General features: G+C 45.0%; 1 protein-coding gene and 1 long non-coding RNA gene across 2 annotated transcripts; one reads left to right on the forward strand and one right to left on the reverse strand.

The window, feature by feature from the left end:
• Positions 1-6,084: 6,084 nt before the first annotated feature.
• Positions 6,085-9,504, forward strand: LOC125509598. The gene is made up of 4 exons (XR_007284158.1): positions 6,085-6,678; positions 7,273-7,375; positions 8,346-8,438; positions 9,232-9,504. It is a non-coding gene; the product is annotated as an uncharacterized LOC125509598 (long non-coding RNA).
• Positions 9,505-10,276: 772 nt separating this feature from the next.
• LOC125556181 (serine carboxypeptidase 1-like) lies at positions 10,277-12,407 on the reverse strand. The gene is made up of 8 exons (XM_048718963.1): positions 12,337-12,407; positions 11,912-12,189; positions 11,573-11,835; positions 11,259-11,504; positions 11,025-11,134; positions 10,859-10,945; positions 10,662-10,770; positions 10,277-10,584 (listed from the first exon to the last, which is right to left on the reverse strand). Exons 1-8 carry the CDS (start codon positions 12,405-12,407, stop codon positions 10,423-10,425), a joined length of 1,326 nt encoding a protein of 441 aa, XP_048574920.1. The 3' UTR covers positions 10,277-10,422.
• Positions 12,408-14,086: the final 1,679 nt, after the last annotated feature.

Genomic DNA, 14,086 nt, shown 5'->3' on the forward strand with positions numbered 1-14,086 from the left:
GGTCAGGTGGCTACCTCATAGCCCGGCCTAAGTGGGCCAAGACTGAGAATGATCTGGTTGATAAAGGGATCGAACCAGAGACAATTAGCTGGCCAGACCGTTGCCGGACTTGGTTCTTTGGGGCTGGCAGAACCTTGGACCCTGTAACAGGGAAGTGCATTTGGACGAACGATCAAATGGACATACCATTCAGGAAGCTTAAGCGGTATATCGAAGCAGCGCAGCAAGGGAAGTTCTTTCCAGACAGAGAGAACGACGAGCTCACAATGGCCCTCGGGAATCCTGAGCACCCTGGACGGACACGAGGCATGCCAGGCTCCATTCCGTGGAAGGTTGGGTTTCCGGACGCAGGCGGTTACAAATCCCATGAGAGGGGGAAAAAGTGCAGCAGACCCAAATGCAGGCGCTACAAGCAAGGGTAGACGCGATAGAGGAACGAGAAGCAAATCGCAGCAAACGTACTACCGAAGCCTCCCCCGAAGCTACCCCGCCATCTCAGCGCAGAAGCGGTGTGGCTTCCACCGAGCTGCTTCAGCCGGAGCATGCCTTGATGGCTCCTGCCAGTTATCCCGTGGATGCTATCACGGAGTCTCAAAATTGCCACCTTATGACGCAATGGATGAATTTGAAGGTCAAGGCGGCTGTTGGCTCTGTTTATCCTACTGAACCCGGCGCAAATTTTCACTGTCGGCCGATTCCAGAAGGATATGCTAGGGTGATGGTGGATGAAATAACGGAGGGATTTGAGGACCTCCAACTTGACCACCCTACCGGTGAAGGGGAGACTCTGCTGGGGTCTGCTCTGAAGACTCCATGCCTATGGCGGAAGGAGCTCATCAACCTTCCGAACAGGACGCCTCCGCCTCCTCCTCCTCCTCCTCCGGCGAGTCAGGGCACTCCGCCTCCTCCACCGCCTCCTCCTCCGGCGAGTGACGATCAGGGCCCTCGGCCGGCTCCTTCTCCGGCGCGTGGCGGCACTCCGCCTCCTTCTCTGCCTGCGTCGACGCGCCCGAGCAGCCAGCCTCCTCCTTCTCCGCCTCATCAGCAAGGGCGGAAGAGACCTGCCGCCGCTCCATCTACTCCGGCGCGTCGTAGTCCTTCTCCTTCGCCTCGTAAGCAAGTAAAGAAGAAAATCGCTCCGTCTGCTCGGTCGGCGTCTAGCAGTACAACCAGAGGCGGGAGGACATACAGATTCGGTCCTTCTCTGAAGACTCCAGAGAAGTTACCATATGAGAGGACCCCGGAGGAGAACGCCGAGATCGCGCGAACCGAAGTGGATGACTGGTTTCAAGGGTTGAGAGCAAAGAGACATCCACCTCTGGAGGAGAAGGTAGATCCAGTGAAAGTGAAGCGCACTCTGGCTGCCCTGGCAAAACCACCCATGTCTCCGCCGAAAGGCAACTATGAGCGCATTATTGCAAAGACATGGGCCGAAGCGGAGCGGTCGGGAAGTACAGTCAGTGATCAAAGGCTGAAAGAACGATGAGCAGCTGGGAAACAAATTGCCCAGCTCGGCGAACAAGCGAAGCAATCGTGCCCCCCCCCCCTCAAGGTGCCTAGCGACATCGTCGATCCGAGGATGGTGCCCGGTTATGGCAATGTTGACGATTACCTGCCCGATGATGCATACTATGATACCATGGAGGTGCAGATACACAGATACGAGTACGGGAAGCCTCTCGTCAAAGATGAAAAATCTTTAACAACGATGATGCGAAGATTACATGATTGGTACTTGAAAATCTGCAGAGAGTCCGGGGGGAGGAGTACTTTGTATGGAGAGTTAAACCGGAGCATGACCTCGTTGGAATTGAACTGTTGCCTATTCCATTTGAGGAGTTCTATCAGTTTTTCAATCAATTGGCCCTCGATAAAACAACGATCACCTGCTACTGTCTGTAAGTACTACTACTTCTGTCATTAAGTCTCTCTATATAGCTCATCTCTTTCATTGCATGTATTTATAATTATCCTCACTATATTATGCAGAATGAAGATCGCCGAATTGAAGAAAAGACAAATCGGTGATATTGGGTTCATTAACACATATCTCATAGATGCAACTGAGGTTCAACATCGTTCCGGAGATACCGAGGCCAACTTGATACGATCATTCAATCTTTCCTTACAACTTCAAGTGAGCGTTACTGTCTTGTGCATATTCGGTTTCCCTTATATATTAGTCCAGGTTATAGTAATGTAATTGATGAGTTATGCATGCGTGTGCAGTTTCCACTATATTCTCCTAGAGATTAGGCTTGAGCAGGGAGTAGTAACCGTCTTGGACTCTAAACGAAAAGATCCCCAGGAGTATGCGGACATGACTGAAATCCTCAAGAAGTAAGTTAAATCGATCATTATCCACCATATTAGCAACTTTGTTCATTTCCTGATATCAAGTAATTGTTTTCTTTGTCCGGCAGGTTTTGGAGAAAATTCACCAAAACAGTTCCGGGACTGCCGAAGGAGCTGGAATTTAGACACCCGAAAGTAAGTACTATAGTAGCATGTTCCGCGCATCTCCTAGTGATTCAAGCGCTAGTTTCATCAAACCATTTAGCATTCTTGCTTATCAGTTTGATTGACCTCTATTTCTTGTAAAGTGGTTGTGGCAGGAAAAGGGGAATGATTTCTGTGGATACTACGTCTGCGAGTCCATCCGCCACACGACCTGTGAGCGGGGCGGGTACTCTGACGAACAATATGAAGTACGTAAATAACAACATTCACAATTTTATTTTATTACCATCATTTGTATTGAGTTTCATTCATTCATATATATATGTATTGACCCCCTTCTTCAAATTAGATGTTTCGGAAGCGGGATGAACTCCTAGCACCAGCTCGCATGCGAGCAATTCAAGAGGAATTGGCGGCATTCTTTCTTGACCAAGTGATCGCTGAAGACGGAGAATACTATGTGGACTATGAGTCCGTATGATTATATTTGTAAGAGATAATTATTGTATATATGTAGCCGGTAGTGTCGGATAGATATACGAGAACTTGTTGTTTGACCAATCTCTCGGAGAAGGAGAGGTGGTCGATATCACTTCTCTCTGTATGCATATATGTTCATGACGATCTTCTGTTTCCTTCGTTTGCTTACTAGCTAACTAGCGTGCCTAGTCCTCTCTATACGTATGTATAGTACGTAGTATCGACCAAGCACGGACGTAAGCGAGGACACTTCTCTCTATTAATTATAGCTAGCTAACACAATATATGAAACACCTAAATTAACCCCCCCAAAACCCCCAAACCCCCCCCTTTCAAAAAACAACAAAAACCCCAGCCACAGAAATGCTGACGCGTGGATGCCTATTGGTCCCGGTTGGTGCCACCAACCGGGACCAAAGGGTCTCCTGCCTGGACTCTGCGCACTGCCCACATGGAGGCCCATCGGTCCTGGTTCTGGATTGAACTGGGACTAAAGGTACAGGGCATTAGTACCGACACTTTAGTCCCGGTTCAGGAACCGGGACTAAAGGCCCTTACGAACCGAGACTATAGGCCCTTTTTCTACCAGTGGACGTGGGCGGCAGCCGTCAGTAATGGGAGATCGTCAGCGGGAAAGCTCGGTCGTGTCAGGGTGGCATCGTCGGATAGTGCCTCGCCTATAGTCACCTCCTCCGTCAACTGAACTCCTGTCGGCTTGCAAATATAATTTGCCAAGTAAATCTGCAGTTAAAATTATAGACCTAGGCACTGAGAATTGAGCGATGATTTTAAAATAGTCAGATACATACTTTCGAGAAGCTTGTTTGTTGAGGAGTTTTTTTCGAAATGAGGAATATCCCCGGCCTCTGCATCTCTTGATGCACACAGCCATATTATTAAAAATCCAAGATCCCAACAGGGTCTGAAACGGTCTTACAAATCTCAAACAAACAAGAAAGATATGCCACAGCCGGTGAAAATAGGTTAAGATGACTAAACACTTGCCGAAAAATAAACCCTTCTAAAAGAAAGCTCAAATTTATCAAGCAGCCCAAAAAAGAATCCTTATAAAATATATTAAGTCATATTTTGTGTCATAAGATCAATCATACATTTGATGTGCATTTAATTTCTATAGGAATAGCCCACATGAAAAAAAATGCAACTTGAAAACTATACTGTTAAATAATTAGATGTGTGAATGTATATATAACTAATTTATTTTCCAAAGAGTACACACTTGACTATTCCTAAAAAAACACTTGAGGCATGAGACTACATTATCCAAGATACTCCAAAGTCATTATCATTTTAGCTTATTCGCGAGTATGGATGCCAAGATTTATTTCCAGGGAAAGTATATATGCAAAATATCTCTTCAAAACCTACACAAACTTCAACGTACCAAAAAAATTTCACAGGGAGAATTGCAGCAAACTAAAGGACAGTACCAAATTATTCAATGTATTGTTGTCAACAGTAAGAAAAGTTATCAATACAAATTATGATCAAAATTATTTTTTTAAGAGCATACCTTTGTCTTGAGAGCAGTGAGCCGACCAAGAATATCCTATGTCTGCACGATTGAAATTGATCATCATTTTTTTTTTGTTGCAACATATGCTAGCTAGCATAAACTGAAAAACAATATCCAGAGGCTGACGGTGGCAATATCAAACTCTACATCTAGTAGCCTAATAATATATAATGTTTATGATCATCTACCAAAGTAGAAACGCACAATAGAAATTAACAGGAAACAGCCAAAGCTACACGACGATATAAAATGAGAAGGAACAATCTGTACTATTTTTGTGGTAATGAAAGAGATAGTGCTCCAAAATTAACAGGAAACACCCAAAGCTGCACAGCGACATAGAAGTGATAATGAAAGAGACCATATGAAAACTAATTAATCTCCCGTGCCACTGCTTCATTTTCCATCTATCCAGCTTGGTGTTGCAGGTTATCACGACAAGAAGGATCAATCCAGTAGCCAGCTTTGTGCATGTACCAGGGAGCAGATCGATCTTTTTCTCACATATCTCGCTCCCCGTACAAGGTTTCAGCACCTCACATAGGAAGCAAACATAGGCAGGCAGTAGCACAAAAGGCAGTCTCTCACTTTTTCTCTTCAGCAGCAGCAAACATAGGCAGGCAGTAGCACAAAAGACAGTCGTGGTCTGGAGCGACCTAGCCGGCTACACGTACAACGCCAATGCCTCCGCCGTCAACTGTTGTCTGTGACTTCGCCAGGAGCCGGGAGCCTGGAACCTGGGAACATGCACGCCGCCTCCCACACAGGTTGTGCACACCGCCCACGTCTAGCTAGTGCGCCGCTGTTCTGCATCGCATCTGAGCCGGTGTCGGCCAGGTCGATCTTCTTGTCAAGCGTGTTGGGCCTAGAGGATGACAGGGAGAGCCGAAGAGAGTAGAGAGTCGAGTTCTGATATGTAGCTTTCCGTCTCCATTGACGGTGTCAGGGAGGTGCGGGCTCATGGAGATCGCGTCTCCTTTAAGACGGCACAACGGCGAGACAACTGCTAGGCGAAGCGGGTTTTCCTTAGGAGTTAGAGCAGCCCCGGCCGTGGTTTATGTCGTCATGATCGGCGGCTAGCGGAACTAAAATTCGTGATGCCGATCGTTGCTTGCGTTCGTCCTATTCTTCTTTTTTTATAGGGAATCATATTCTCCTTTTGTTACATACGTTCATGGTTGTTTGCAGTTTCCCACGCGGACACGGTTTAGGTTTGAGGTCTTTGTTGGCCTTCTGGAGTGCAGGTGCAAAGCCCCAGCCGAGCGATGGACACATCGGGGAAAACTCGTGGAAAGATTAGACGTACGGCGACTGGACCTCTTTTTTGTACCATGACGTGATGAGGTGGGACTGCTTACTAATATGAAAACCCTAAATTATGACCAACACCAATGCTAGCTCTTCTGGTTGCATTAACACAAAATCTAACGAATATAAATATATGACAGATGAAGAACTATGAAAGCCTTCATCCCACTACAAGAAACCTGTTAATGCATGACGGATTTCACGTGACGTTCTCAGAAACTGTCATCGATGGCATGGTACAACCCTGAAAGCCCGCCAAAGCCCGCGTACCCTTTACTCATATAAAATGCTAACCCTAACCCTCCTCTCTTCCTCCGCAGCCCCCTCCCTATTCCCCATCAACCCCACACAGCGCCGCCACCCACCACCTCCTCGCCTCTCTCCTCCCACAAATCGCCGCCGGCCCGACTTCTCCTCTCCTCTCACCTCGTAGCTTCCAGATCCGCCTCGTCCAGCGCCCATCCATCCTTCTCCCGAACATCTCTCTTTCTTGTGACCCTCGCACCACAGCCAACCCCCACCGATTCCGGCGACTTCCACCACTGCATATCACGCACTGTAACTAGTCTCCGGCCCCTCTGTCCCCCAGGCCGGCTAGATCCGCGGCTCACGTCTCCGGCGCTCGCCTGCGAGCATTAGCCCATGGCTAGGGTTTCGGCTGCGTCGTCGTGTCCATCGTCGCCGCGTCTCCGGCGGCTCTGCTCCGCCACACACCGCGCCCCCTTGCGCCCTCTCCTCCTCCTGGATGCCGCCATCCTTGTTCGGTGCGTTCGCCCGCGCCGATTTGCACGACAGCGACCCCAACCTCCTCTCCCGCATCTCCGGCACGATGGTGCGTCATATGGCAACGTCCTCCGCTGCATTTGGACCACTGGAGGCCCTCCCTTGCCCAGGTGAACGCGTCAAACCCCTTTTCCTCTGCTCCAGCCCTTCTTTTCTTTGTAGGATGTGTTTTGGCTGACTGAGCGTGTTCATCCGTATATATTTGAACAAGTTACTGTTCTTGGAACCATGGAACATATATGTTTACCTTGTGCAGTAATAATTTTGGTGTCAAGCTTAATAAAGAGGCAATCCAAATGGCTTGAAATGAGAAGTTTTGTGGGGGCTAATTGAGGCTTTATAGATTCTTTATAGTTAAGCACTTGTACCTCTGCCTATCTCCTCTACTGTGAGCCCGTGGCTGAACCATGCAGTGTTTCATGTAGACTATTAGCTTGCATGGGCCTGAAGAATGGAGTAATTTAGCAAGTAGGAATTCTGTTTTTTCTTGCATGAGCTGTTGCACCTCTAGTTTGTTCTATTGTGTCCTGGACAGTGAGGGGAATTGAAGTATTTTGTAGTTCATGATTTTCTGGTTTAATATGCAAATCACTTATACATATATATTTCACTTGTTCAAATGTGGTAATTATCTTGGTTAATATGCACAGTGTCTCCTGTTTCACTCACTAACTTTGTAGTGTTTGATTTGATATGTATAGCAGAGAAGTGAATGTATGACGGTGATGTCGATTGTTGGCTGCCGGTGTGAACCAACAAATATGCCGAGACAACAGGCAGTTGATGGAAGCATCCAAGTTGAGCCAGGTCAGCAAGTCGTGAATCTAAACACCCATGTTTCATAAGTGCACTCTAAATTTAAGCAAATGCCTTAAATAATGTGTGTTCACTAGCAAGGGAATAATGGTATGCTCCAACCACTTGATACTTTATTCCAATATTTTTGAATGATACATACATCTGTTGATCAAGATCTCTTATAGCCACGATTACTCCTATTGTGGCTGTAGTACATGGGTTAGCATAGTCAATTTAAGTAACAAGAATCTAGTTGATGTCATTAAGCATAACTAGGATGTGAACCAGAATTCTAATTGTCTCTGGTGTCAAGCAGAATATGTTTGTTTCAAGTTCTGTATGAGGTTTGGCCACAATTCAGAAAATCATTGATCCTGCCAACTCTGTCTTTTACGTGTTAAGAGCTAACATGTATTTTCGTAGTCGTACTTCTGCCTTCATAGGATTTTGGACAGCCAGATCAATATCAACTTGATGTAGCCCACATTCTAGATATTCTGGACAATGGAGTTGGAACTTGCCTCTCATCAGTTATTCTATTTGATATAACATGTGTAGTGTGTTCTCTCTGATATGTTTTAGTTTTGCAGCATTGCTTTGCAATAAGCTAGGACTTTGTTTTGTGATATTTAAATATACAATATATCAAAGGTTTACTGGTGAACTGTTTGCATCATGCATAAATTTGGAAATTAATAGCTTAAGGATATTCTAGTTATGGGAAAATATGGACCCATGCTTGAAAAGGCAACTATAAAAATCACTACATTTTGAAAAATAACTTAGGTTTATTATTGCTAGGATCCAAGTAAGTAAAGGAAATAGAGATTATTAAGAAAAGATTGATACTACTATTATCTATCTCAATTTTGGTAAACAATAGTGTGAATCTAGCATCTAACAGACTTCTCAAAAAAAAATAGCATATATGTTTTAATATGGTTTATGGTAGCTCACAGTCTGAATTTTGTGCTTGCAGGTGCATTCACATCACCTTATCTTGTGCAGGCTATGGAAAAATACTTGGCTGTTCTTGCTGCTTTGAAATCTAATATCTAACAGTCTTAAGAAGGTATATCAACTTTTTAATATGTATACCATGTGCTTCCTGGCATCCTTGCTCCTAGGAAACTGAATATGTATAGCACTAGGTGGCTGCACTGTAACTTTGTTTATTATACATGTAGTATGACATTAAAACAATACACGTTTTAGCATATCTTGTTTTGCTGCTGATGCATATACATGCTTGCACTATTAATATACATGCAGTAATGATGAATCATCTCTCACACATGCACAAGCCTTGTTCCTACCGTTGTCACCCTGTATACATATATACTGGTTCATTTCATTTCATTATTGTTTCCTGTTATAAATAATAGTACTATGTTTGTCAAGTGGGCAGCAAGTATTGTTTACTAGTCAGCCCTTTGAGATGTACTTGCAGCATAAACGTTGAGTTTTATGCCGCTGCTCGTTGACCCAGTTGGCGTAAACTTCAAATGTTCACGTGTCAACAAGTTTACACGTCACGGCGAGGCTATTGTTTGTTAGTGATGCCATTTGTTGGCATGTTTATATGGCCTCAACTGCTACTACAATAGTACTTGAGTTCTGTGATGTATGTTTTGTTTATTTGTCATTTAACTTTCATTTGACAGGGTTTTCTATGGATTAATTTTAGGCAACTTCATGTTTACTCTCATTTTATAGTAGATGCAATGTTATTCTCATTTGTATGCACTATAAGATTTAAGAATTTTGGACAACATATAGTTCATTTTTATTTTTGTTTTATTCTCTTATTTCTATGATCTATTCATATCTACAAATATCTAATAAGGTTCTTGTAAATATGCCAGGGAAGATTACGTAGAGAGCTACTTGGTGCTACCATCAAAATCAGCCTTGACGTGATAGTTACCACAGGAGGACCCACAGGAAGAACATGAATAATAGCCTCAATAGCTTATATGTTATGTTGAGTAAAATGGGTTGTACTGGTTCCTAACCTTGCTGTGTGATATATTGTCCATCTATGCTTGTAAGTTATCACTTCATAGAAGGATTTTGTAAACTGCTATGTTGTATTTACATATGGATGGCTGCAAACTGGATCAACTGTGCAATGTTCTTACACTTTGCAAATACTAACTCTTGGGCCGAAATTGGCATTTGGAATTTTGAGACGCATTATGCAAAAAACGTTCTTGGTCAAAATTAGGCAGAAATAAATGGGTTAAAGAGGCAGAAATGAATGCGCTAACGGGCTTGTCCAGATTTAAACTGTGCCCAAATCAATGACGATTTTTGTGACGGAAAATAGTATCCACGTAGGCAGACATGTCATTTGAATTGGTCAATTGAAAATCCTATGTGGCGTCAGTCCATGACGGATTGTTCCCGTCACAGAGGTTTGGGCTTGGGCGGGCCTGGTGCAGATCCATGACGGTCAACAACCGTCAAGGAAGGGATGATGTGAAATTATGACGCGATATATATGATGGATTTCAGATCCGTCATGCACGGGGGCCTATGACAGTTTTTCACTGATCCATGACGGACTAGATCCGTCATGTATTAACAGATTTCTTATAGTGTCCTTTATTATTAGGTAAAGATGTATCTCAATAAGCACCAAAACTCCTTCCATATTGTACCTGCCTCTATTGAAGACAATTTGGATATCAATAGCCATAAAGCTTATAATTAGACCTAACATGTCGGCTAGAACCTTAGTCAGTATCTCATAACTGACATTGAGCAGACAGATGGGCATGAACTTCTGAAACTTTATTTAACCACGATAAGCAAAGTATAATGCACCCACAAAAAGACATAATGCATTACATTATTGAGTTGAAGAACGGCGTGTCCCTAACGGCCTTTGGACAACATACACAAGGTGGATGGATAAATCATCTTACAAAGAACTCCAAGATGTCATCAGGGACGTTATATGTCGCACTTAGTAAAAATAATATCCGGCTGGACTAATCGGTTTCCCCGGCCGGTTGAAAACTTATAGAACCGCCAGGACTGGCGGTGTATGCTCATGGGCGCCATACTGAGACCGCCGGTGGCAGAACACCTTTCATGAAGGAGTAGAAAAGAACAAGTGATCTCTTGGGCTGGAAGCTAGGGGCCATATGGCCAGCTCCTCGCACCGACGCAAACGTGAACCCTCCCTCGTATTGCTGAGCGTAGCCTCCAACCTATATTTGGCCATAATTCAGTTAGCACACAATCCAATCACAAGACCTAGATTAAGGGTTATTGCATATATTGTTACCTCGCTGTCAGGGGTGTACCATGGACGCCACGGTTTTGTGATTGCCAGATTGAGATCCTTGACAGAGTACCTCGTGGCGGTAATCGGGCACACATCGTCCATATCACCGCTGTCGTCGAATTAGCGATGATTTTATGATATAAGTGGCAGGAAAAAAAATCTTACTTTGGTGTCTCGAAGGTACTGCAAATGTTTACCTGTACAGCCAGACTCTTAACCCGTTGTCGACAAGCCAGGCAAGGGTTGGCACCATGGAAACCGGGGCATCGGTCCAGTGCAAGTTACTGTGGACAGAACAAGGTGGGGGTGAATATCCGGCTGGAAATATATATGCTAGGGTAAATAAGCAGGTGCGTTACTTACGCGCACTCTGACCACTTGGTGTTGGTTCGAACATGCATAGCCTTCTGCACCTTAGGATTATTGAAGTAGGCGGCGATGTAGGCCCCGATGCACGGATCATAGCCTGGTAACTGTCTCAATCACAGAAGCCAACTAATCAGCACTACAATCGATCAAATTTCTTAGTGAATAGTGATGGTGAGATTTCTAGAAGAGAAAGAATGTAGTATATTTGTTTCTTGTAGTAGTACGTACGTAGCTGCTGGAGTGGAGGCTCCCGTCCGGCGACTCGATGCAGACCGGGGCGTAGATGTTGTATCGGTCGATGTCGCCGATTTTGAACGACTTCTTGGCCTCGCCGCACGCTGTGCCCTCGAACCGCCCGAAGCTGCAGTGCTCGCTGATGTTGCCCCACACCTCGTCCGAGATCACCCCGTGGTTCCACAAGAACTCGTACGATCCCTTTGTGTTCATGTAGTCATCGAGGTACGGGTTGCCAACCTGCAGAAATAAACCCTTTATGTCAGATCAAAGCTCGCAACGCCGGCGGACATGATCAGGCAACTTACGAAGATGCCCTTGAGGTTCACGTCTGTGAGACCGAATTCGGCGAGGGCGACGATGACGGTGGCGAGCTGGGGGACGTAGTGCCCGCTGTAGCTCTCGCCGGCGATGTAGAAGTCGCGGCCCTTGTACTCGGGGAACCTCTCCAGCCAGTTGAGCAGGAAGAGGTAGGCGTCCACCGCGGTCCCCGCGTCGCCGCTCTCCACCGAAGCGTTCGAGTAGGAGAACCCGACGCCCGCCGGCGACTCCAGGAAGATCACATTCGCCACTGCACGACACCACAAGCCATCAGCTGAGATCACAGCGTGCATGAGGTTGTAAGAGAGGGTCCGCCGGTCACGCACCATTGTTCCAGGCATGCCTGTTTCGGCTCAGGGTCTTCCCGTCGGGGTTCACACGGAACGGGCCGAGCTCCGCCATGGCGCCGGCGCCGAGCGACGAGCACCCGGGCCCGCCGTTGAGCCAGAGCACGAGCGGCTTGGAGGAGGCCTCGTAGGGGGCCTCCACGAAGTAGTAGAAGAGCGCGCGGCCGTACTCCTCGCTCACCGTGACGTAGCCGGAGTACTGGTCGAAGTTGACGCGCGGGGGCTGGCCGGGCAGCGCCGCGATCCTGTCGGCCTCCCTGGTGCCCGCCGGCGGGCTGTCGCACTTGGTGGGCAGGTGGCGGAAGCTGCTGGCCGGGTCGGCCCACGTGTCCGGCTCCGCCGGCCCGCTGGCGCGCTTCTGGGCCCTCGATTCGATGAAGGCCCTCAGCACGTCCTTCTGCTGCAGGGTCACCGCCGCGTTCGCCAGCGATGATGCGCCCAGTACGATCGCCAGTACCACTGCCGCGTAGTACATGGTATGGTTCCTCATCGTAATCTGCGACGGGTGGTGACTTGCTGAGGATACGTAGATCGTTTTGGTGTTTTTATACTGGTATATGGACTTGTCAGGGGGAGCGGCAAAGCTACCACGAAACAGTTTATGTATTTCGGGCATTCCAAGATACATGCATCATATCGATGTTTGACTGAGCTCAACAATGCTATATTCCAGAGATCATTTTCGTTCCATAGTGCCGGACATTGTGAGCGTACGGCAATGAAGTCGACATCGAAATTATTTCCTGACGACGCCGTCGATGCCGAGGTGACATCTCTAGGCAACAGTCCAAACGATGAGACCGAGGTGACCAACTGTCCGCCGGTGCAATGGTTCATATTTTTTACTCCTTTGTTTTTATTTAGTCACATATTAGCTTTAGAAAAATTCACCAAATTTATAGAATATAATATAAACAATTACATCAACAAATAAATACGGTGTGAAAATATATTCATTGATACATCCGAAAGTATTGATTTGGTATTGTAGAAACTTTCTATAAACTTGATCAAAATTTACAAAACTTGACTCAAAACAAACCAAAATGCGGTGCAAATAAAAATAGAGGGGGTATTCTTTTTAAATTGTGAATCATGGTTCATACTTCATGGACCATCATCACCTATACAGAGCACTTGGGCTACAAGTTCTGGACTAGCCAAAATATGTGTCATTTGTGTTTTGGAAATAAGGACACTGGAAGTACAAGACCGTATCCCTCGGGATCCCTATACGCCGTGTAGGTCGCTGGGTAGCGAGCAATCGCGTACCACCTATGATCGCGAGAGCTATATCTCACTTAATACCAAATGTTAGCTCGGCTCACTAGAAGAGTTTTTCTCCCCCATCGTAACAGACCCGGATCGCTTTGTTGCTTTTTTTTTCTCGTTCACTGGCTAGTTTCCATGTTTTTCCTTCGCTCGCTCATTGTAGTTTTGTTGGTTTTTTCTTCTTTGCTGCTTATTGGTTGGACTTGGCTAGTTTTCACTGGGTTTTTTGTGTGTGTGTGTTCTTTTACTGTTTTCTTTGGTTTTCACTTTTTTGGTGTATTGTCCTGCTGGTTTTTTGTTCTTTCTTCATCTGTGTTTTCTCTGTAGTTTTTTAATGGCTATTTCTTTTCTCTGTGAATTCTTTATGGTTTTCATGAGGTTTATTTTTTTTCCTTTCAAATTTGTTTTGTTACTGTTTTCATTGGTTTTCTTCAGTTTTCAATATTTTTTTCTTTAGTTTTATTTACGGTATTCTTAAGATTTTCTTGGATTTTTTTTCTGTTTCTATGTTTTTCTTTATCGTTTACTTTGTTTCTTTTGCTTCTTATTTTCTTCATTTTTAATTGGTTTTCTTTGTTTCCTTCTTTGTTTTTGTCGGCTTCCATTCATTTGCATTAGTATCCATGGGGTTTATTTTCTTTATTTTCTTTGTTTTTCTTTTTGGCTTTTATTGTGTTACTTTGTTTATTTGTCGACTTTTATGGGTTTCTTTTTTGTTCAACACAAGTCTATTTTTTTAATGTGCATTCAAAAAAATTTTGTATACAGCAGGAACATATTTTATATACATGCTTAACATGTTTGAAAAAACATTACTAAATTTTTCATAAAAAATAGAGATTTATTTACTTTTTCCATAAAAATTGTATACTTTTGGTATAT

The sequence above is a fragment of the Triticum urartu genome, chromosome 5 (assembly GCF_003073215.2).
Source record: "Triticum urartu cultivar G1812 chromosome 5, Tu2.1, whole genome shotgun sequence".
NCBI classification, from domain to species: Eukaryota; Viridiplantae; Streptophyta; class Magnoliopsida; order Poales; family Poaceae; genus Triticum; species Triticum urartu.

Excerpts from the sequence above, each read along its gene's own strand:
- LOC125556181 (XM_048718963.1), bottom strand. The coding sequence starts at position 12,407 with ATGTACTACGCGGCAGTGGTACTGGCGATCGTACTGGGCGCATCATCG. Across the intron at positions 11,836-11,911 it reads CAGGCATGCCTGGAACAATG|TGGCGAATGTGATCTTCCTG; the intron begins GTGCGTGACCGG and ends GGTGTCGTGCAG. Across the intron at positions 11,135-11,258 it reads GCCTCCACTCCAGCAGCTAC|TTACCAGGCTATGATCCGTG; the intron begins GTACGTACTACT and ends TGATTGAGACAG.